This window comes from Sebastes umbrosus, chromosome 22 (assembly GCF_015220745.1).
Source record: "Sebastes umbrosus isolate fSebUmb1 chromosome 22, fSebUmb1.pri, whole genome shotgun sequence".
In the NCBI taxonomy this organism is placed as follows: Eukaryota; Metazoa; Chordata; class Actinopteri; order Perciformes; family Sebastidae; genus Sebastes; species Sebastes umbrosus.
The window spans coordinates 662,528-680,381 of NC_051290.1; the positions used below are offsets into that span (position 1 = coordinate 662,528).

At 40.3% G+C, this 17,854-nt stretch overlaps 2 protein-coding genes across 4 annotated transcripts; both read left to right on the forward strand.

Moving 5' to 3' along the window:
- Nucleotides 1-2,305: 2,305 nt before the first annotated feature.
- Nucleotides 2,306-6,554, forward strand: wdr55 (WD repeat domain 55). The gene is made up of 4 exons (XM_037758977.1): nucleotides 2,306-2,915; nucleotides 4,205-4,311; nucleotides 4,483-4,752; nucleotides 4,908-6,554. The coding sequence occupies exons 1-4, from the start codon at nucleotides 2,370-2,372 to the stop codon at nucleotides 5,242-5,244; spliced, it is 1,260 nt and encodes a 419-aa protein (XP_037614905.1). The 5' UTR covers nucleotides 2,306-2,369; the 3' UTR covers nucleotides 5,245-6,554.
- A 943-nt stretch (nucleotides 6,555-7,497) lies between these two features.
- LOC119481735 (axoneme-associated protein mst101(2)-like) lies at nucleotides 7,498-16,986 on the forward strand. Of its 3 annotated transcripts, none has more exons than XM_037758897.1 (13): nucleotides 7,498-7,843; nucleotides 9,569-9,687; nucleotides 9,817-9,881; nucleotides 9,969-10,104; nucleotides 10,426-10,875; nucleotides 11,010-11,067; nucleotides 11,185-12,635; nucleotides 13,076-13,182; nucleotides 13,264-14,014; nucleotides 14,084-14,539; nucleotides 14,635-14,736; nucleotides 14,826-15,078; nucleotides 15,971-16,986. In XM_037758897.1, the coding sequence occupies exons 2-13, from the start codon at nucleotides 9,604-9,606 to the stop codon at nucleotides 16,009-16,011; spliced, it is 3,954 nt and encodes a 1,317-aa protein (XP_037614825.1). In that variant the 5' UTR covers nucleotides 7,498-7,843; nucleotides 9,569-9,603; the 3' UTR covers nucleotides 16,012-16,986. The 3 variants fall into 3 exon arrangements, with proteins under 3 accessions (XP_037614825.1, XP_037614827.1, XP_037614826.1); XM_037758899.1 differs by having other exon boundaries at nucleotides 7,498-7,818; nucleotides 14,114-14,539; XM_037758898.1 differs by having other exon boundaries at nucleotides 7,498-7,818; nucleotides 13,082-13,182.
- Nucleotides 16,987-17,854: the final 868 nt, after the last annotated feature.

Here is a 17,854-nt window from a genome sequence, read left to right on the forward strand (position 1 = left end):
AAATTAATAAATAAATAAATAAATACATACATGACTCGATAAATAAATAAATACATACATGACTCGATAAATTAAATAAATAAATACATACATGACTCAATAAATAAATAAATAAATAAATACATACATGAGTCGATAAATAAATAAATAAATACATACATGACTCGATAAATAAAAAAAATAAATACATACATGACTCAATAAATAAATAAATACATACATGACTCGATAAATAAAAAAAATAAATACATACATGACTCAATAAATAAATAAATACATACATGACTCGATAAAGAAATAAATAAATAAATACATGCATGAGTCGATAAATAAATAAATAAATAAATAAATAACTAATACATACATGACTCGATAAATAACTAAATACATACATGACTCGATAAATAAATAAATACATACATGACTCGATAAATAAAAAAAATAAATACATACATGAGTCGATAAATAATTAAATAAATAAATAAATACATACATGACTCGATAAATAAATGAATAAATAAATAAATACATACATGAGTCGATAAATATTAAATAAATAAATAAATACATACATGAGTCGATAAATATTAAATAAATAAATAAATACATACATGACTCGATAAATAAATGAATAACTAAATAAATACATACATGACTCGATAAATAATTAAATAAAAAAATAAATACATACATGAGTCGATAAATAAATGAATAAATAAATAAATACATACATGAGTCGATAAATAAATAAATAAATAAATACATACATGACTCGATAAATAAATGAATAAATAAATAAATACATACATGACTCGATAAATAAATAAATAAATAAATAAATACATACATACATGACTCGATAAATAAATAAATAAATGACTCGATAAATAAATGAATGACTTGATAAATAAATAACTCGATGGATAAATACATCAATAAGTGACTCAATAAATAAATAAATGACTCAATAAATAAGTACATGACTCGATAAATAAATAAATAAATATGTCATTAAATGTAGAAAAAATAGATTATAAAATAAATAATAACAATAAATAATATTAAAAATAAATGTAGCCATTAATTCATTGCTGAAATGTGACATACATTTCTGTATTAATTTGCTTCTTTATTTATTTATCTTTGTATCAATTCCCTTTTTTATTTATTTACACTTCTGTTTAATTTTCCCTTTTATTTCCAATTTTATTTATTTTTTTATTTTGCATTTGTTTAATAAAATAAATGCAAGAAGAAAGACAGAAAGAAAGAAAGAAAGAAAATATAAATGCAAAAAATAAATAAATAAATACAAAATAAATTAAAAAATCAATGTATTTAAAAATGCCTTTATTTTTGCATTTAAGTTTTGTTCATTTATTTTTTTTGCATTTATTTTCTATTTGAAACATAAATTCAAATGTATTTATTTATTTATCTATTCATCTATTTATTTATTTATGTATCTATTTATTTATTTATCTATTCATCTATTTATTTATTTATTAATCTATTTATCTATCTATCTATCTATCTATCTATGTATCTATCTATCTATCTATCTATCTATCTATCTATCTATCTATCCATCCATCCATCCATCCATCCATCCATCCATCCATCCATCCATCCATCCATCCATCCATCCATCTATCTATCTATTCATCTATTTATATATTTATTCATTCATTCATTTATTTATTTATTTATTTATTTATTTATTTATTCATTTGTACATTTATTTATTTATTTATTTTATTTATCTATCTGTGATTGTTAATAAGGGTGTGCTGTGGTGGAGGTGCAGTAGAGGGCGGTATGGTCTGTTGCCCCTGGTAACGCTGCGGTTATTCAGCGTAGAAGAAGAAAGTACGAAAACATTTTCTGTTTTAATTTGCCTCTTTATTTATTTATCTTTGTATTAATTGCCCTATTCATTTACTCTTCTGTTTAATGTTCCCTTTTATTTATTTTGTATTATTTTTTTGTATTTTGTATATATTTATTTATTTATCTATTTATTTATTTATTTATTTATTTATTCATTCATTCATTCATTCCTTTATTTATTTATTCATCTATTAATTAATTAATTAATTGATCTTTGTATTAATTGCCTTATTCATCTACTCGTCTGTTTTATGTATTTATTTATTTATTCATCTATTTATCTATTTTTTTATTTGTTTTCATTATTTTTTTTAAGTTATTTATTTATGAATTTGTTAATGTATTTATATATGTATTTACTGATGATTGTTATTAAGGCTGTGCTGCGGTGGAGCTGCAGTAGAGGGCGGTATTGTTGCCTGGTAACGCTGGTAACTCTGCCTCTTTATTCAGCGTAGAAGAAGAAGAACACAACCAGCATGGCGGAGCCCGCAGAGCACGTTGTTGACATCTCGTCCTCAGAGACACAACATCCAGAACCTCCAGAACCGGACCAACCAGGACCTTCAGAGACACCCAGAGACCCAGAGACACCAGACTCAGAGCCGGAGGACCAGGAGGAGGACCAGGAGGAGGAACCAGAGGAGCCGAAGCTCAGAGACACCCCGGAGGACATCCGCCTGGAGGCCACCGCCATGACGGTGTCCCTCCACCCGAGCAGGGACATCCTGGTGTGCGGGGACATGGACGGGGACGTGTACGCGTACTCGTACTCGTGCTTGGAGGGGGGGAACCGGGAGCTGTGGTCCTCGGGACACCACCTGAAGTCCTGCCGCCAGGTGCGCTTCTCAGAGGACGGACTGAAGCTCTACAGCGTCTCCAAGGACAAGTCTGTCCACCTGCTGGACGCAGAGCGGGGACAGCTGGTGACCCGGATCCGAGGGGCGCACGAGGCGCCCATCAACAGTCTGCTGCTGGTGGACCAGGACATCCTGGCGACCGGGGACGACGGGGGGACACTCAAGGTCTGGACAGGAAGTCTCATTCTGTCAAGATGGTCTTTTAGTGGTCCAGTGTCAGATTTGATGGGCTAAACTGGTTCCATAATGCTATAAAATGTCCTCTAATGGTCTTTATTGGTCCAGTCTTATATTTGATAGGCTAAACTTATTCCATAATGCTATAAAATGTCCTCTAATGGTCTTTAATGGTCCAGTCTTATATTTGATAGGCTAAACTTATTCCATAATGCTGTAAAATGTCCTCTAATGGTCTTTATTGGTTCAGTCTTATATTTGATAGGCTAAACTTATTCCATAATGCTGTAAAATGTCCTCTAATGGTCTTTATTGGTTCAGTCTTATATTTGATAGGCTAAACTGGTTCCATAATGCTATAAAATGTCCTCTAATGGTCCAGTTTTATATTTGATAGGCTAAACTGGTTCCATTATGCTATGAAATGTCCCTAAATGGTCTTTTATTGGTCCAGTCTTATATTTGATAGGCTAAACTTATTCCATAATGCTATAAAATGTCCTCTAATGGTCTTTAATGGTCCAGTCTTATATTTGATAGGCTAAACTTATTCCATAATGCTGTAAAATGTCCTCTAATGGTCTTTATTGGTCCAGTCTTATATTTGATAGGCTAAACTTATTCCATAATGCTGTAAAATGTCCTCTAATGGTCTTTATTGGTCCAGTCTTATATTTGATAGGCTAAACTGGTTCCATAATGCTATAAAATGTCCTCTAATGGTCCAGTTTTATATTTGATAGGCTAAACTGGTTCCATTATGCTATGAAATGTCCCCAAATGGTCTTTTATTGGTCCAGTCTTATATTTGATAGGCTAAACTATTTCCATAATGCTATAAAATGTCCTCTAATGGTCTTTATTGGTCCAGTCTTATATTTGATAGGCTAAACTTATTCCATAATGCTATAAAATGTCCTCTAATGGTCTTTTAATGGTCCAGTTTCATATTTGAATGGCTAAACTGGTTCCATAATGCTATAAAATGGCCCAAATGATCTTTTGATGGTCCAGTTTAATATTTTGATGATCCAACCTTGTGTCTTTGTACTATTAGATGGTCTGTTATGGTCCAGTTTATGGTCTGGGGTGGTCTCTCGATGGTCTAAGCTGGTCTTTGAATAGTCTAAGAGGATCTTTTGATGGTTTTAATGGTCTAAATGGTCCCTGCTGGTCTGTTGATGGTTGAGTCGTTTATGGTCATGGTTCACATTGACTTGCAGTGATGGCCCCAATGGTCCGACCCCAAGCTGTAACTTTATGTTGTTTTTCTGAAGGTGTGGGACATGAGGAAGGGGACGGCCATCATGGATATGAAACAGCACGAGGATTACATCAGTGACATCGCCGTGGACCAGGCCAAGAGGATCCTCCTCACTGCCAGGTCATTCTAACATCACAATCATGGCGGATCATTGACACAGAATGAAAATGAACCTGCAGACGGAGCCGTTAAATGTTTTTAGTACAGCGGGCGTCTTTCAAACCCTGCATGTCGGAGCATCCTGTTCCAAATGCTCCGCTCTAACCGGAGCTCTGATTTGATCTCATACAGCGGTGACGGCACCATGGGCGTCTTCAACATCAAGAGGCGGCGGTTCGAGCTGCTGTCGGAGGTCCAGAGTGGCGATCTGACCTCGGTGGCGCTGATGAAGCGCGGCAAGAAGGTGGTCTGCGGCTCCAGCGAGGGGACCATCTACATCTTCAACTGGAACGGCTTCGGAGCCACCAGCGACCGCTTCGCCCTCAAGGCCGAGTCGGTGGAGTGCATCGCCCCCATCACCGACAACATCATGTGCACCGCCTCCATGGACGGGTACATACGGTGAGTTGGGTTACCATGGCGATACTCTACGCTGGTTTCTTGATGCTCTAAAATGGTCTTCTGGTGTTCTAACCTGGTCTTCAAATGGTCCAAGCTGATGTTCCTAATAGTAAGTAGTTCTGAAAAAAAGTAAAGTTCTGTCTGTCTTCCATCAGAGCCGTCAACCTGCTCCCCAACCGGGTCATCGGCTGCATCGGGCAGCACGTCGGCGAGCCCATCGAAGAGCTCGCCAAGTCCTGGGACTCCCGCTTCCTGGTCAGCAGCGCCCACGACCAGCTCATCAAGTTCTGGGACATCTCCGGTCTACCCAGCGCGACTGTCAATGAGTACCGCAAGAGGAAGAAGAAAGACGGGCGGATGAAGTCTCTCACCAAGAAAGCCCACGGAGACAACGACTTCTTCGCAGGACTTGTAGAGGAAACGGAAAAGAAGGAGGAGGAAGAGGAGGAGGAAGAAGAAGAGGAGGATGACAGCGACAGTGGTAGCGATTAAAAAGCAGCTGTCCCTGGTTTCATGTTTGAAATGTGTTGTTACTGTGCTACAGCTCAGCCAGAGTGCCTCACAGAGTTTGGAGTATGTTCACTACGTGGAGGACATTAACAGGAACTGAACCTCTGATCTCGTTTTAAAGACGACTAAGACCAAGACACAAACCTCCATCACTCACTCTGAGTTTACAAAGAGACGCGACACAAGTATGAGGTGGGATGAAGAGTGAACGTCCCAGAAGATTAAACACTTTCCTTCAGAAATATTCATTCAGTGGACAACCTCCGGGTCGTAAAGTGAAGCCGACGCTGAAGAGCCTTAAACCTGCATTCTGTCTAGCAGCCAGCAGGGGGCGACTCCTCTGGTTCTATAGAAGTCTGATAGAAAATGAGCCTCCTTCTCTCTTGATTTATTACCTCAGTAAACATTGTAAACATGAGTTTATGGTTTCTAGATAGACCATAAAGCAGGGGATGGGTGACGTCACGGTGACTACGTCCACTTCTTATATACAGTCTATGCTTAAAACAGACGAACTCTAAGCTTTCAGAGCACTAGAAGCTATGCTTCATTTCCTAAAGGATCTTAGTGGAAACTCATTAAGGAACCCCAAAGAGCCTCCATCAATCTCTTTATGAAAACCCCCAACTCGCTGGATCCTGGAACGCGCCCTATAAATGGATGAACCTATATAGAAAAATTTGGATAACGACAAGAAAACCAACAAAAGAAAAAACTAAAACTAAAATCTACTTAAAACCACGATGGAGACGGCCGAAACCAAGATGGCGATGGGCGAAACCAAGATGGTGACGGGCGAAACCAAGATGGCGATGGGCGAAACCAAGATGGTGACGGTCGAAACCAAGATGGCGACGGCCAAAATGCCAAACTCGAGGCTTCAAAACAGCCGTCCGCAAACCAGTGGGGGACATCATGGTGACTTCATTCACTTCTTCACTTCGTAATAATAACTATGTAGTGGTATGGCAGACCAAATGTGTCCATAACCTTAAACTGTAAAGTACCAAAAGCTGTTATAAATATCTGGTCTGACTTGTAATCTTATTGATTCTTTGATCAGGTAGTTTCTGATTTATATCAACGTTTAGTTTTTTATTTAAGCAAAGTTTTTGTTCGGCTGCTGAAAACATTCAAGAACTTTTTTGGTAAATGGGGAAAAAAAAACTTTTCAAATCAATAAAAGTCTGGTATTGTATTTAAAATAATCAATAACCTGCCCCAGGCGTCTGCTGGGTACATTTGTGGAAAAACATATTTGTATTAACATTAAAATGTTTTTTTCTTAATATGTGCATCTTGTTTGAATTTATTCAACACATCATAGTTCTTAAAATGTAAAAAGGGAGTTTAAAGAAACCATGCCAGTGTTGTTTTTTTGCCTATTTAGTACAATTAACATGGTCTTTTAATTGTAAGATGTTTTATGTTTTTGTCTTGATATTTAACTTTTTGCCAGTTGTATACTCTGGTCCTGAAGACACATTTAATTCTGTATTTTTATTAACTCACAAGACATTAACTTAAAACCAGCTAATATCAAGTTAGTAAGGAAATGTATACAGTATATCAATAAACGTATTACTACTCCTTGAAGTACATTTGGCAGTAACATATGTATTATTTTTTTTGTGTACAAAATTAGTGGTATTTTACAGAGGTGGAGGAAGTATTCAGATATTTTATGTAGCAATAGCCCAGTGTAAAAATACTCTTACAAGTAAAAGTCATGCTTTCAGACTCTTCCTGAAGTAAAAGTACAGAAGTATCAGCATCAAAGTATACTTAAAGTACTAAAAGTAAAAGTACTCATATTCAGAATGATATATATATATATTATTGTTTACATCTTTTTAATGTTGATGGGCTAATTTTAGTTACTTTCTACTGCTTGGTAACCAAACATATAATATTATATATCATCATTATTTATTTGTTGATTTAATATTTTGCATTAAAATAAACAACAAAGGAATTATATATATATATATGTAAATATATGTAAATATAAATATATATATATAAAATATATATAAAAATATAAAACTTAAAAATGAATAAAAACATAAAGGAATATATATATAAATTTCTTTGTTTTTATTCATTTTTAAGTTTTATATTTTTATTTTTTTATGTTTTTCAATTTCTTGAGCATTTAATTACACTCCTGACCAGCTGGTGGCGGTAGTGCGCCATAACGTAGTTTACCAACCGCCATAAAACTCCAACGAAGAAGAAGAAACTATTATTTATTTATTTATTTAAATTGTGTAACAGACTCTTGTTATTTATTTGTTTATGTGTTGGTTTTGTTTTTTGTTTTTATTCATTATTTCCTTTCCTTACAAACTAATGGTACAGTCGGCTCTTCGTGTTGGTACAGTCCAACCACAGGCGGGAAAGCGCTGAGCGTCACGTGACACGAGCTGCTCGGTCAACATGGCGACCAGAAGAGGAAGCCTAGCATAGCTCAGTTCAGCTTAGCTCAGTAACAGAATCCTCCTGTCGACCCGAGGCGCTCAGCTCCGCGTCCAGACCTCCGCCTCTCCGTCTCCGGTGAGTACCCGCGCTGCTGTCTCCGGTAAGCTCCCGGTTACACAGAGAACACCGAGCTGAGCTAGCTGAGGTTAGCTGAGGTGCTAGCATGCCTGTATTAGTAAACAGTGAGAGGAGCTAATGCTGCTAATGCTGCTGCTGCTGCTGAGTCTGAGTCTGCTGCTGCTGCTGCAGCTGAGTCTGCTGCTGCTGAGTCTGAGTCTGCTGCTGCTGCTGCAGCTGAGTCTGCTGCTGCTGAGTCTGAGTCTGTTGCTGCTGAGTCTGAGTCTGCTGCTGCTGAGTCTGCTGCTGCTGCTGAGTCTGCTGCTGCTGCTGCTGAGTCTGAGTCTGTTGCTGCTGAGTCTGAGTCTGCTGCTGCTGAGTCTGAGTCTGCTGAGTCTGAGTCTGCTGCTGAGTCTGTTGCTGCTGAGTCTGAGTCTGCTGCTGCTGCTGAGTCTGCTGCTGAGTCTGCTGCTGCTGCTGAGTCTGCTGCTGCTGCTGCTGCTGAGTCTGCTGCTGCTGCTGCTGAGTCTGCTGCTGCTGCTGCTGAGTCTGCTGCTGAGTCTGAGTCTGCTGCTGAGTCTGAGTCTGTTGCTGCTGAGTCTGAGTCTGTTGCTGCTGAGTCTGAGTCTGTTGCTGCTGAGTCTGAGTCTGCTGCTGCTGCTGAGTCTGCTGCTGAGTCTGCTGCTGCTGAGTCCAAAGCACATACTTTTCCTTTTTACTTCTAGTGCATACTGCAGCTGTGTAGTGTTGCATGCAGTATGCATAACATTGCACCTTTAGTGCGTACTGTGCGTTCCAATACTCATACTACCACACTGTTTATTATGCCAGAGTAAGGTTTAGTATGTCCCAATGCAGTATGCCAGAGCTACCAGGATGTCCTACGCTGCACAGGGTCACATTTTGCAGTATGCAAGCCAGCATGCTTTTCTGTCTACTCTGACCCACCGTGCTCTGTGCAGGGGACACATGAGCAAGTCAAAGTTCAAGGTGCAATGTTATGAGGAAGTAGTATGCGTACTGCGTGCAACAGTAGTATGCACTTTGTAAGGGCGGCTGCAGTACGTACTAGAAGTAAAATGAAAAAGTATGCGATTTGGAACTTAGCCTCAGTGACAGTTCTCTCTTCACTAACATCACAAACAGCTCAGAGGAGGTTTTAACGACCTGCTTTCACCTTTAAGACACCAGTTGTTTATCTGAGATCACTTTACTGTGAGCTCACAGTGGTGGAAGGTAGTTGGTTAACTAACTTTAGCTAACCAAGTGCATTATTCAGGTACAAGTCGAGGTATTTTCTGCTGCTTCTACTCCACTAAGCTTTACCTCAGAGGTTAATATTGTACTTTTTATTCCACTACATTTATCTGACGGTGTATAACTACTGTATATTAACATTACTGCAGTATGTTATCAGTATTAATGCCATATAACTATAGTATAATCAACATTACTGTATTACAACTACAGTATATATCAACAGTATTACATATAACTACAGTATTTTAACACTACTGCTGTATATCAACAGTGTTACTGCAATTTATTAACACTACTGCTGTATATTATTAGTATTACTGCAATATATTAACAATATTACTGCCATATAACTACAGAATAGGGCTGGGCAATATGACAATATATATACCGTCAAAACCATATAGAAATCAATTTCAAAATAAAATAAATCCGGGTACACATGGGTGAATCCGGTCCATGAATGAAACTAACATGAATGAAACTGAACGAGGTCTGTGTTGTGTTTCAGGTTGTTTCTCTGTGGTGGAGCTCCGAGGCAGCAGGATGCCGGGGAAAACCCCCGACCCGCTCAAACAGGGAGACCTGGTGTTCGCCAAGATGAAGGGCTTCCCCCACTGGCCTGCCAGGGTGAGCACACACACACACACACACACACACACACACACACACACACACACACACACACACACTATAAACTGTAAAGTGTGTGTTTCCGTGCTGTGACAGTTAATGAAATACTTCTATGTGTGTGTTCAGGTCTGTAAGTCGGACAGCGGATACAAGAAGCGAGTCCCGGTCTACTTCTTCGGGACCCATCAGATGTACGTACGTCGGTTCACGTCGTCACCGTCGACGCTGTTGTTTGAACTGTGATGTAATTTTCGTTCCTCCTTCTTCTCCTCCCTCAGCGGCTACATCCCTCCGGAGAACGTCGTTCCTTACGTCGGTAACAAGATGAAGTACGGCAGCGGCGTCCGCATCAAAGGCTTCGACGAGGGCATGTGGGAGATCCAGAACACGCCTGGAGTCGGGAGTAAACTCAAAGTCGGTGACATCATCTCTCTTCAGCCACTAATCCACAGCGTGTCTCACAACAACACGAAGCCAACAGACACATGTTGAACATGCTGCTGCTAAATGCTTATCTGGCATTGTGTACATTGTTTTTAAGCATCTTCTTTATAACCTTTATTGTCTATATATTGTTTATTTACACTCTACATGTTGCTCTCTTTCCCACTTTGCATTGCTGTGGAGGTTAGAAGGAAGTTAGCGCTTTTATTGTTGTAGTCTGAGTAACGTGACGTCATATCCGTTCCAATGTTTTGGTTCTAATAGATCTTCTCTGTTCTGTTGTGTCCTCAGGTACCAGCACAGATCAACACACAGCCAACTTCTGCTGCAAAAGCTACACCTACAAAAGCTACACCTGTTAAAGCTACACCTGTTAAAGCTACACCTGTTAAAGCTACACCTGTTAAAGCTACACCTGCTAAACCGACTTCTGCAGATAAACCAACCACTGACAAACTCAGAAGTACCCCCACACGATCCGCTGCCAGTAAATCTGCCCCCGCGAAGCCCGACACCACACCAGATGCTCCGAGCAGAGCTCCAAGTAAAACGGAAACTGCCGCCGCTGCTGTGGCTAAAACTCCGACGAGAGCTTCGTTAAGATCTGCTGCAGAGAAAACGACCGACTCCAAACCGACTTCTTCACAGGCTTCGACTTCAGATGAGACTCCTGCCAGCACACGAAGCAGAAGGGCGGCTGCACGAGGGAGTCGTGAAAACAACGCTTCGTCAGAGAAGGAGGTAAGAGAGGGTTCGGTAATTCAGCACCTGTGAGGGTTTCGTGACAATATCTGTTTTTCTTTATGTTGTTAATGGATTTACAATAATAAATATATACATACATTTGAGCAAATTTTTGTTTTTGTTCTCGTCAGGTCGATGCCGAGCAGCAGAAGAAGAGGACCTCTGTCAGTCCCGCTGTGACTGCTCCAGGTAACTAACTCACACACCTGCTGCTAATAATCCATTATCTTCAGTATAGATTCTATAAAAGTGCACCAGTCGAGGTTTGAGTCGGTAAAACTGTCTGGTGTATTTCTTCTCAAACAGTCAAGAAACTGAAGACCACAGAACCAAAGTCTGCTCCGACACAAGTGTCCAAGAACGAGAGAGTCCGGAAAGACGAGGAGGAGACGGAGGAAGAAAAGAAGTCATCAGACAGCCATGGAGTCGAGAGAAAGAGGGATGAAGAGAAGAAGACAAACCAGGACGGCGGTGAGGGACAGAAAGAAGTGACGATGAAAGAGAAGACGACACCAGAGAGCCAAGGAACAAAAAGAAAGGAGGAGGAAGAAGAGGGGGAGAAACAGAAGCAGGATGGAGGTGTGGAGGGAAAGAAAGAAGCAACGACGAAAGAGACAACGGAAGTAAAGAAGTCATCAGAGAGCCAAGGAGTCAAGAGGAAGAGAGACGAGAAGGATGAAGAGATGCAGGAGAAAACGAGTCAGGATGACGGAAAGAAAGAAGTGAAGACAGCAGAGGGCCGAGGGATGAAGACGAGGAGAGCAGAGAATGATGGACAGAAGAAACAAGATGCTGGGGAAGGAGAGAAAGAGGAGAAGACGAGGAGAGAAACAAGGTCGGAGAGCGAAGGAGGAAGAAGAACGAGAGAAAAGGAGGAGCAGCTGAAAGCAAAGAAGGATGTTGCAGAAGTGACGGCGAAAGGAGAGGAAAGCCGAGGAGCAAAGTGGGAAGAGAAGGAGCAGCAGAAAGAAGAGATGAAGAAGAAGGGGACGGAGGAGGAGAGGACGAGTAGAGAAACGAGGTCTGAGAGCGACGGAAGGAGAAGAACGAAAGAGAAGGAGGAGGAGCTGAAAACGAAGAAGGATGTTCCAGAAGTGAGCCGAGGAGCAAAGAGGAGGAGGGAAGAGAAGGAGGTGACGGAGGAGGAGAAAACTGGAGAGAGCGAAGGGACGAAGACGAGGAGAGCAGAGAAAGAGGATCAGAAGAAGAAAAGAAAAGATGCTGCAGAGGAAGAAGAGATGGAGAAAGAGAAGGATGCAAAAGCAACAGAGAGGAAGGAGGAAGAGAAGAAAACAAAACAAGACGGCAGCGAAGGAAAGAGACAGGAGAAGACGAGGAGAGAAACGAGGTCTGAGAGCGAAGGAAGAAAACGAACGACAGAAAAGGAGGAGCAGCTGAAAACGAAGAGGGATGTTGCGAAAGGAGAGGAGGGAAAAGGAGGAAAGAGGGAAGAGAAGGAGGTGCAGAAAGAAGAGATGAAGAAGAAGGTGACGGAGGAGGAGAGGACGAGGAGAGACACGAGGTCGGAGAGCGAAGGAAGAAGAAGAACGAGAGAAAAGGAGGAGCAGCCGAAAACGAAGAGGGATGTTAGAGAACTGAGCCGAGGAACAAAGAGGAGGAGGGAGGAGAAGGAGGAACAGAGGAAGACAAAGGATGCTGGAGAGGAAGGAAAGAAAGAAGGGACGAGGAAAGAGAAGATGACGGAGGATAGGAAAGCAACAGAGAGAGAGAAGGAAGGCAGTTCTGTGGACAAGGAGGTAAAGCTTTGTTTCTACAGGTTTCTCTTCTTTCCTCACCCCTTCTTCTTCTTCTTCTTCTTCTTCTTTTTCTTTTTTTTCTGAACAAAATTACTCAAACTGACAATATCAGTCATTGTTTTGTGTTGTTAATTGATTTAAAATAATAAATATATATATACATTTCCATAAAGCAGCATGTTTGCCCTCTCCCATGTTGATAAAAGTGTTAAATACTTGACTAATCTCCCTTTAAGGTTCATTTAGAACAGATAAAATGTGAGATTAATCACGATTAACTACAGATAATCAGGAGATTAATTGCAATTAAATATTTTAATTGATTGACAGCCTTAATAATAATAATAATAATAATAATAATAATAATAATACACATTAACACTGATTGTAAGTTTCAGGATTATTCTTTTTTTAAACATATTGATTTGTTTTGTGTGCAGCGACAGTGGCGTCTGGCTGCCAAGAGGGAGAGTATGTTGAAGTCTCTGAGAGGGCTGCTGAAGGGCGGGAGAGGAGCGAAGAGGAGGGAGACGATGAAGAGCTCACAGTAAGAAACACAAACACATGTTTGGATTAAGTAAAGAGTTAAAGGAAGTTGTCACATGTTCTTTTTTAACACTTAAACCAGGAAAACCAAGAACCTGGAGGTTAAAAAGACGAGAACACAGAGGACGACGACGACGACGACGACGACTGAGATGAAGAGCGTGAAAGAATCAACCGTCGCCGAGGTGGTCGGCAGGAAGTCTGACGTCAAAGCCGTCGTCGGTAAGATCGTCAGCAGGAGAGACGCAGAGGTCAGACAGACAGGAAGTGACGAGGGGAAGACGTCCGTCCAAAAGACAACAGCGGAGAAGAAGAGGGATGAGCAGAGGACAAAGACGGAGCCGGACAAGAAGACGGACAGGAGTAAAACTACGGATGACCTGAAGACGAAGGAGAAGGAGAGCGGGCAGAAGAAGGAAGACAAGACGAAGAGTGACGGAAAGAAAGATGAGGACGTGAAGGAGAAGAAAGATGAAGAGAAGAAGGAGGAGAGGAAAATCATCGGAAAGATTGTGAAAGCAACGTCTGGACAGGGAACGAAGGTTCAGGTAAAGACGATCATGGGAGGGACGATGGCGACGACAGTGGCGACGAAGATGGCAACGACGGTGGCGGCAGCGGAGGAGGAAAAGAAGACGAAAGAGGAGAAGACGAGCAGAGAAGAAAAGGTGGAAGATAAGAAACAGAGTTCAGGAAAGGTGAAGGAGAAGAGAGGGAGCGCTGAAGAGAAGAAATGTGAAAATCGAAAGGTGGAAAAAAGTGCAGAGGTGGACAGGAAGTCCGACCGAACGAGGGCAGCGACGGACGACAAAAAGGACAAGAACGCAGCGGAGGTGGAGAAGGACAAAAAGGACAAGAACGCAGCGGAGGTGGAAAAGGACAAGAACGCAGCAGAGGTGGAGAAGGACAAAAAGGACAAGAACGCAGCGGAGGTGGAGAAGGACAAAAAGGAACGTGAGACGGCGCTGAGGCAAAACGAAGAGGAGCAAAAAGCGACGACGAAATCACAAGACAAGAAGAAGGAAACTGAGGTTGAAAAAATGTCGACGAGAGAGCAGAAGAAGAGGGAGGAGGAAACGAGCGCCAAAACCGCCGCAGAGCAGACGAAGAAAAGTAGCGGCGAGTCGGAGCGGGAGCGCACCGAAGAGCCGCAGAAGAAGAAAGGCGAGAAAACGACAACAGCGGAGTCGAGAAGCGGAGGAGGAGGAGACGTGAAGAAGACGAGCGGTGCAACGGAGGGCGGTTCGTCGGCAGGAGGAACGGCGGGGCAGAAGAAGAGTTTGACCATGACGCTGACGGACTCCACGCTGCACCGGATCCACGGAGACATCAGGATTTCTCTGAAGACGGACAACCCTGTAAGACACATTCACACAGACATATAGACATATATACGTAGACGCTGCTGCATTGGTCGCTTGAGCTGTCCTCTAACGTCTCTAATGTCTTTCAGGACATCAGTAAGTGTCTGATGGCGTTGGATCAGCTCAGCATGGTTTATGTGACGTCTAAACACGTCCAGAGACACAGCGAGCTCGTCTCCACTCTCAGAAAGGTGCAACTATAACAGAAATACTCTGCTGACGTTTGTTGATTGATCGGGTCGCTGAACTAGAATGTGTTTCGTGTCGTTTCTGAGCGTAGCTGCGCTGCTACAGAGCCAACAAGGCCATCATGGACAAGGCGTCCATGTTGTACAGCCGCTTCAAAAACGCCTTCCTGGTGGGGGAGGGCGAGGAGGTGGTGAGCGCCGCCTTCCTGCGCTCGCTGCTGGAGGAGAAGGAGAGGGAGGAGGCTCAGCGGGTGGAGAGGCAGAGGATGGAGGAGACGCTGCAGGAGGTGGAGGAGAGGAGGAGAAGTGACGGAGGAGGGGAGGAAGACGAGACGAAAACAGAAGGTAAAGAGATTAACGTGAACGTTGTTAGAAAAACTCTAAATCAGAGCGGCGCAAACGGGTACTTCAGCATTGAGAGCGTCCTCGTTTCCTCACTGACGTCCTGACGTTGAATCAGAAATGACTGTCTGGTAGAAACAACAACGTCTCTAGATGATGTCATGTTGAGTGTTGATGGAGCAGCTGCATAGCCTGAAACTGATCCATCCAGACTCCATTCAGAAAACAAGCATTCTTAACGTTGTCTGCTTGTCGTCATGGTAACAGACCTGACAAAGCATGAAATCAGACTTTTTATAAATCAACATCATTATGTAGTTTATTCGGCATCATTTTGATCTGTTTACAACGACGTCGCTGACGTATTTATGCCTTGATGACGTTACGTTTATGGAGCAGCTACATTGTCAACATATATTAATAAATACAAAAAATGAATGCAAAAATAAATTTAATTAATTAATTAAACAAATAAATAAACAAATAAATAAATAAATAAATTCAAAATGAATGCAAAAATAAAACATAACATAGCCTGACACTGATGGAGCCAGACAGAAAACAAGCATTTTAAAGTTTGTCTGCTCGTCGTCATGGTAACAGCCCAGACTAAGCATGAATTAAGACTTTTTGCTGATCGGCATTATTATGTTGTTATTTCAGCTTCATTTTTATCCTTTTTTTAATATTAAATCACATCTCAATCTGTTTATTGTTGGTTCATACCGCAGTAAAGACGTGAGGCTGCTAGATACAGTCAGTGTGATGTCACTGTATGTGAATACAGCTCGCCGCCGGGTGATGTCATGAACCCAGACACGACGGCATTTGGTTTTCTGTGTCTTAAATCTCATACCTCCAGTCAGACTGTTATTGTTTACCCCCCCCCTCACAGCTGTTCCTGAAGCAGCCCGGACTGAACCAACTCTAATCTGAGGGGTGTCACCCCCACCCACCTGGACAATGAGAACTTCCACAACCACATTTACCTCAACACACGCACGCACGCACGCCCGCATGCCCGCACACACACACACACACACACACACACACACACACACACACACACACACACACACACACACACACACACACACACACCTGTGTTGTTATTTATTTCCTGTTGTGAATAAAGGGTGTTGATATCTGAGTAGGAGTTCACCGTGTTAGAGCAGTTAATAGTGATTCATCTTTCTTCCACTAATTGGATTAACCTGAGCATTAACCCCGACATTACCCGTTCTAACCATAACCTGGACTATCTCTTTGTCTTTTGGGTGAACTGTACCTTTAAGAAGTAACCTTTAACCTACCTCTGCTAACCGCTAACTGCTAACTGACGGTGTCAACTCGTACTCTTTATATTAACTCACCCTACGCTTTCATTTGAAAGGTGCTCTGTGTTCTTCCATCACTAACTCATCTGCCAGTAACCGTAGAGACAGGACGGGGAGTGGGGGCTGATGGGTAATGTAGTTTTATTTGCTTGTGGTGTCAGATAAAGGAGATTCACAGCAGCTTTAAACCCTGAGTTAAAGTATTAAACGGCTGAAGGGCAGCGCTAAACGTACAAAGACCTGTTTTTATACGACTCTATACAGCAGCGACGTTTGATTCTGTATTTGTATTGTGATGTACTGAGATGTTTTCTATTCTTTCTTTGATGTTTTTACTCGTGTGCAGTTGTTTTTCTAGATGGCCGTCACTCTGTTGTGTAAATATATCAGTTTTTCTTACGGAAATTTTACAGTTTCACGAACGTGACAGTCTGGTTATTATTTCACTGAATAAAGAGAGTTTGAACAAGCAGGAACTGTTTACAGCGAGTTATACAGTTAATAACAATAACAATGTGTTCTTGTTCCGTTTATGATCATGCAAATCAGCAAATAATAAAAGATTCACAAATCATTTTCTTTTATTTGTCTTTCAATGGATTTTAATAAAACTTAGATTCTTTGCAGCTCAAAATATTTAGAAAACTGAGAGAAACTCCTTTTTAAAAGAAAAATAGTTTTATGAGAAAGTGACAATTTTAAAAGAAAAATAACTATTTTGAGATGCAGTCATGACTTTACAAGAAAAAGGTTTATTCTGTTCTACTTTTTGTAAAATTTCAACTTTATTCTAAAACAGATCATGAATTTCTCATTAAATTACAACTTCATTGCAAAATATTACTTTTTCTCATAAAGTTGCAACTTTATTCTCAAAATATTTCTTTTATTTATTTATTATTATTTTATTGTTTATTCATTGTAAAATTAGAACTTTACTCTCAAAATCTTTATCGTAAAAAAAAAATTATCCAATTTAATCCCCAAATATTACTTATCAGGATTTTACTTGTAAACTTGTTTTCCTTGAAAATTCTGACATTCCTCAAAATATTAAGACTTTTCTCATAAGCTTACCTCAAAACATATAACTTGCTCTTGTGAAACTACTAATTGCATTTGGGTAAATAATATTTTACCATCAGAATATAATTGTTTATAAACTACGCAAACTTTTTGTCTCGTGGAGAAATTCCAAAAGTGCCAATGAAATGTGAGGAAATACATTTATATTATTAATATATTATTAAGTTAAATAAATATATACACGTTATCATTTTTTTAAATAATGTATTTTGATTATTTTACTTCTTAACTTTTAATTGTTTGCTTTTATCAGCATTTGTATATCAGTCCACGTTCTCAGTTGTATTTTAATGATTCAATATAATGTTTTAATGAATTTGTTAATTTTTGCATTTATTTAAAAAATAAATAAATAA

What these genes read in the sequence shown, in the direction of transcription:
- wdr55 (XM_037758977.1), top strand. Translation starts at nt 2,370, where the DNA reads ATGGCGGAGCCCGCAGAGCACGTTGTTGACATCTCGTCCTCAGAGACA. An exon ending in AGGATCCTCCTCACTGCCAG is followed by an intron (nt 4,312 to 4,482) that starts GTCATTCTAACA and finishes GATCTCATACAG; the next exon opens with CGGTGACGGCACCATGGGCG. An exon ending in TCCATGGACGGGTACATACG is followed by an intron (nt 4,753 to 4,907) that starts GTGAGTTGGGTT and finishes GTCTTCCATCAG; the next exon opens with AGCCGTCAACCTGCTCCCCA.
- LOC119481735 (XM_037758897.1), top strand. Translation starts at nt 9,604, where the DNA reads ATGCCGGGGAAAACCCCCGACCCGCTCAAACAGGGAGACCTGGTGTTC. An exon ending in ACGCTTCGTCAGAGAAGGAG is followed by an intron (nt 10,876 to 11,009) that starts GTAAGAGAGGGT and finishes TGTTCTCGTCAG; the next exon opens with GTCGATGCCGAGCAGCAGAA. An exon ending in TCCCGCTGTGACTGCTCCAG is followed by an intron (nt 11,068 to 11,184) that starts GTAACTAACTCA and finishes CTTCTCAAACAG; the next exon opens with TCAAGAAACTGAAGACCACA.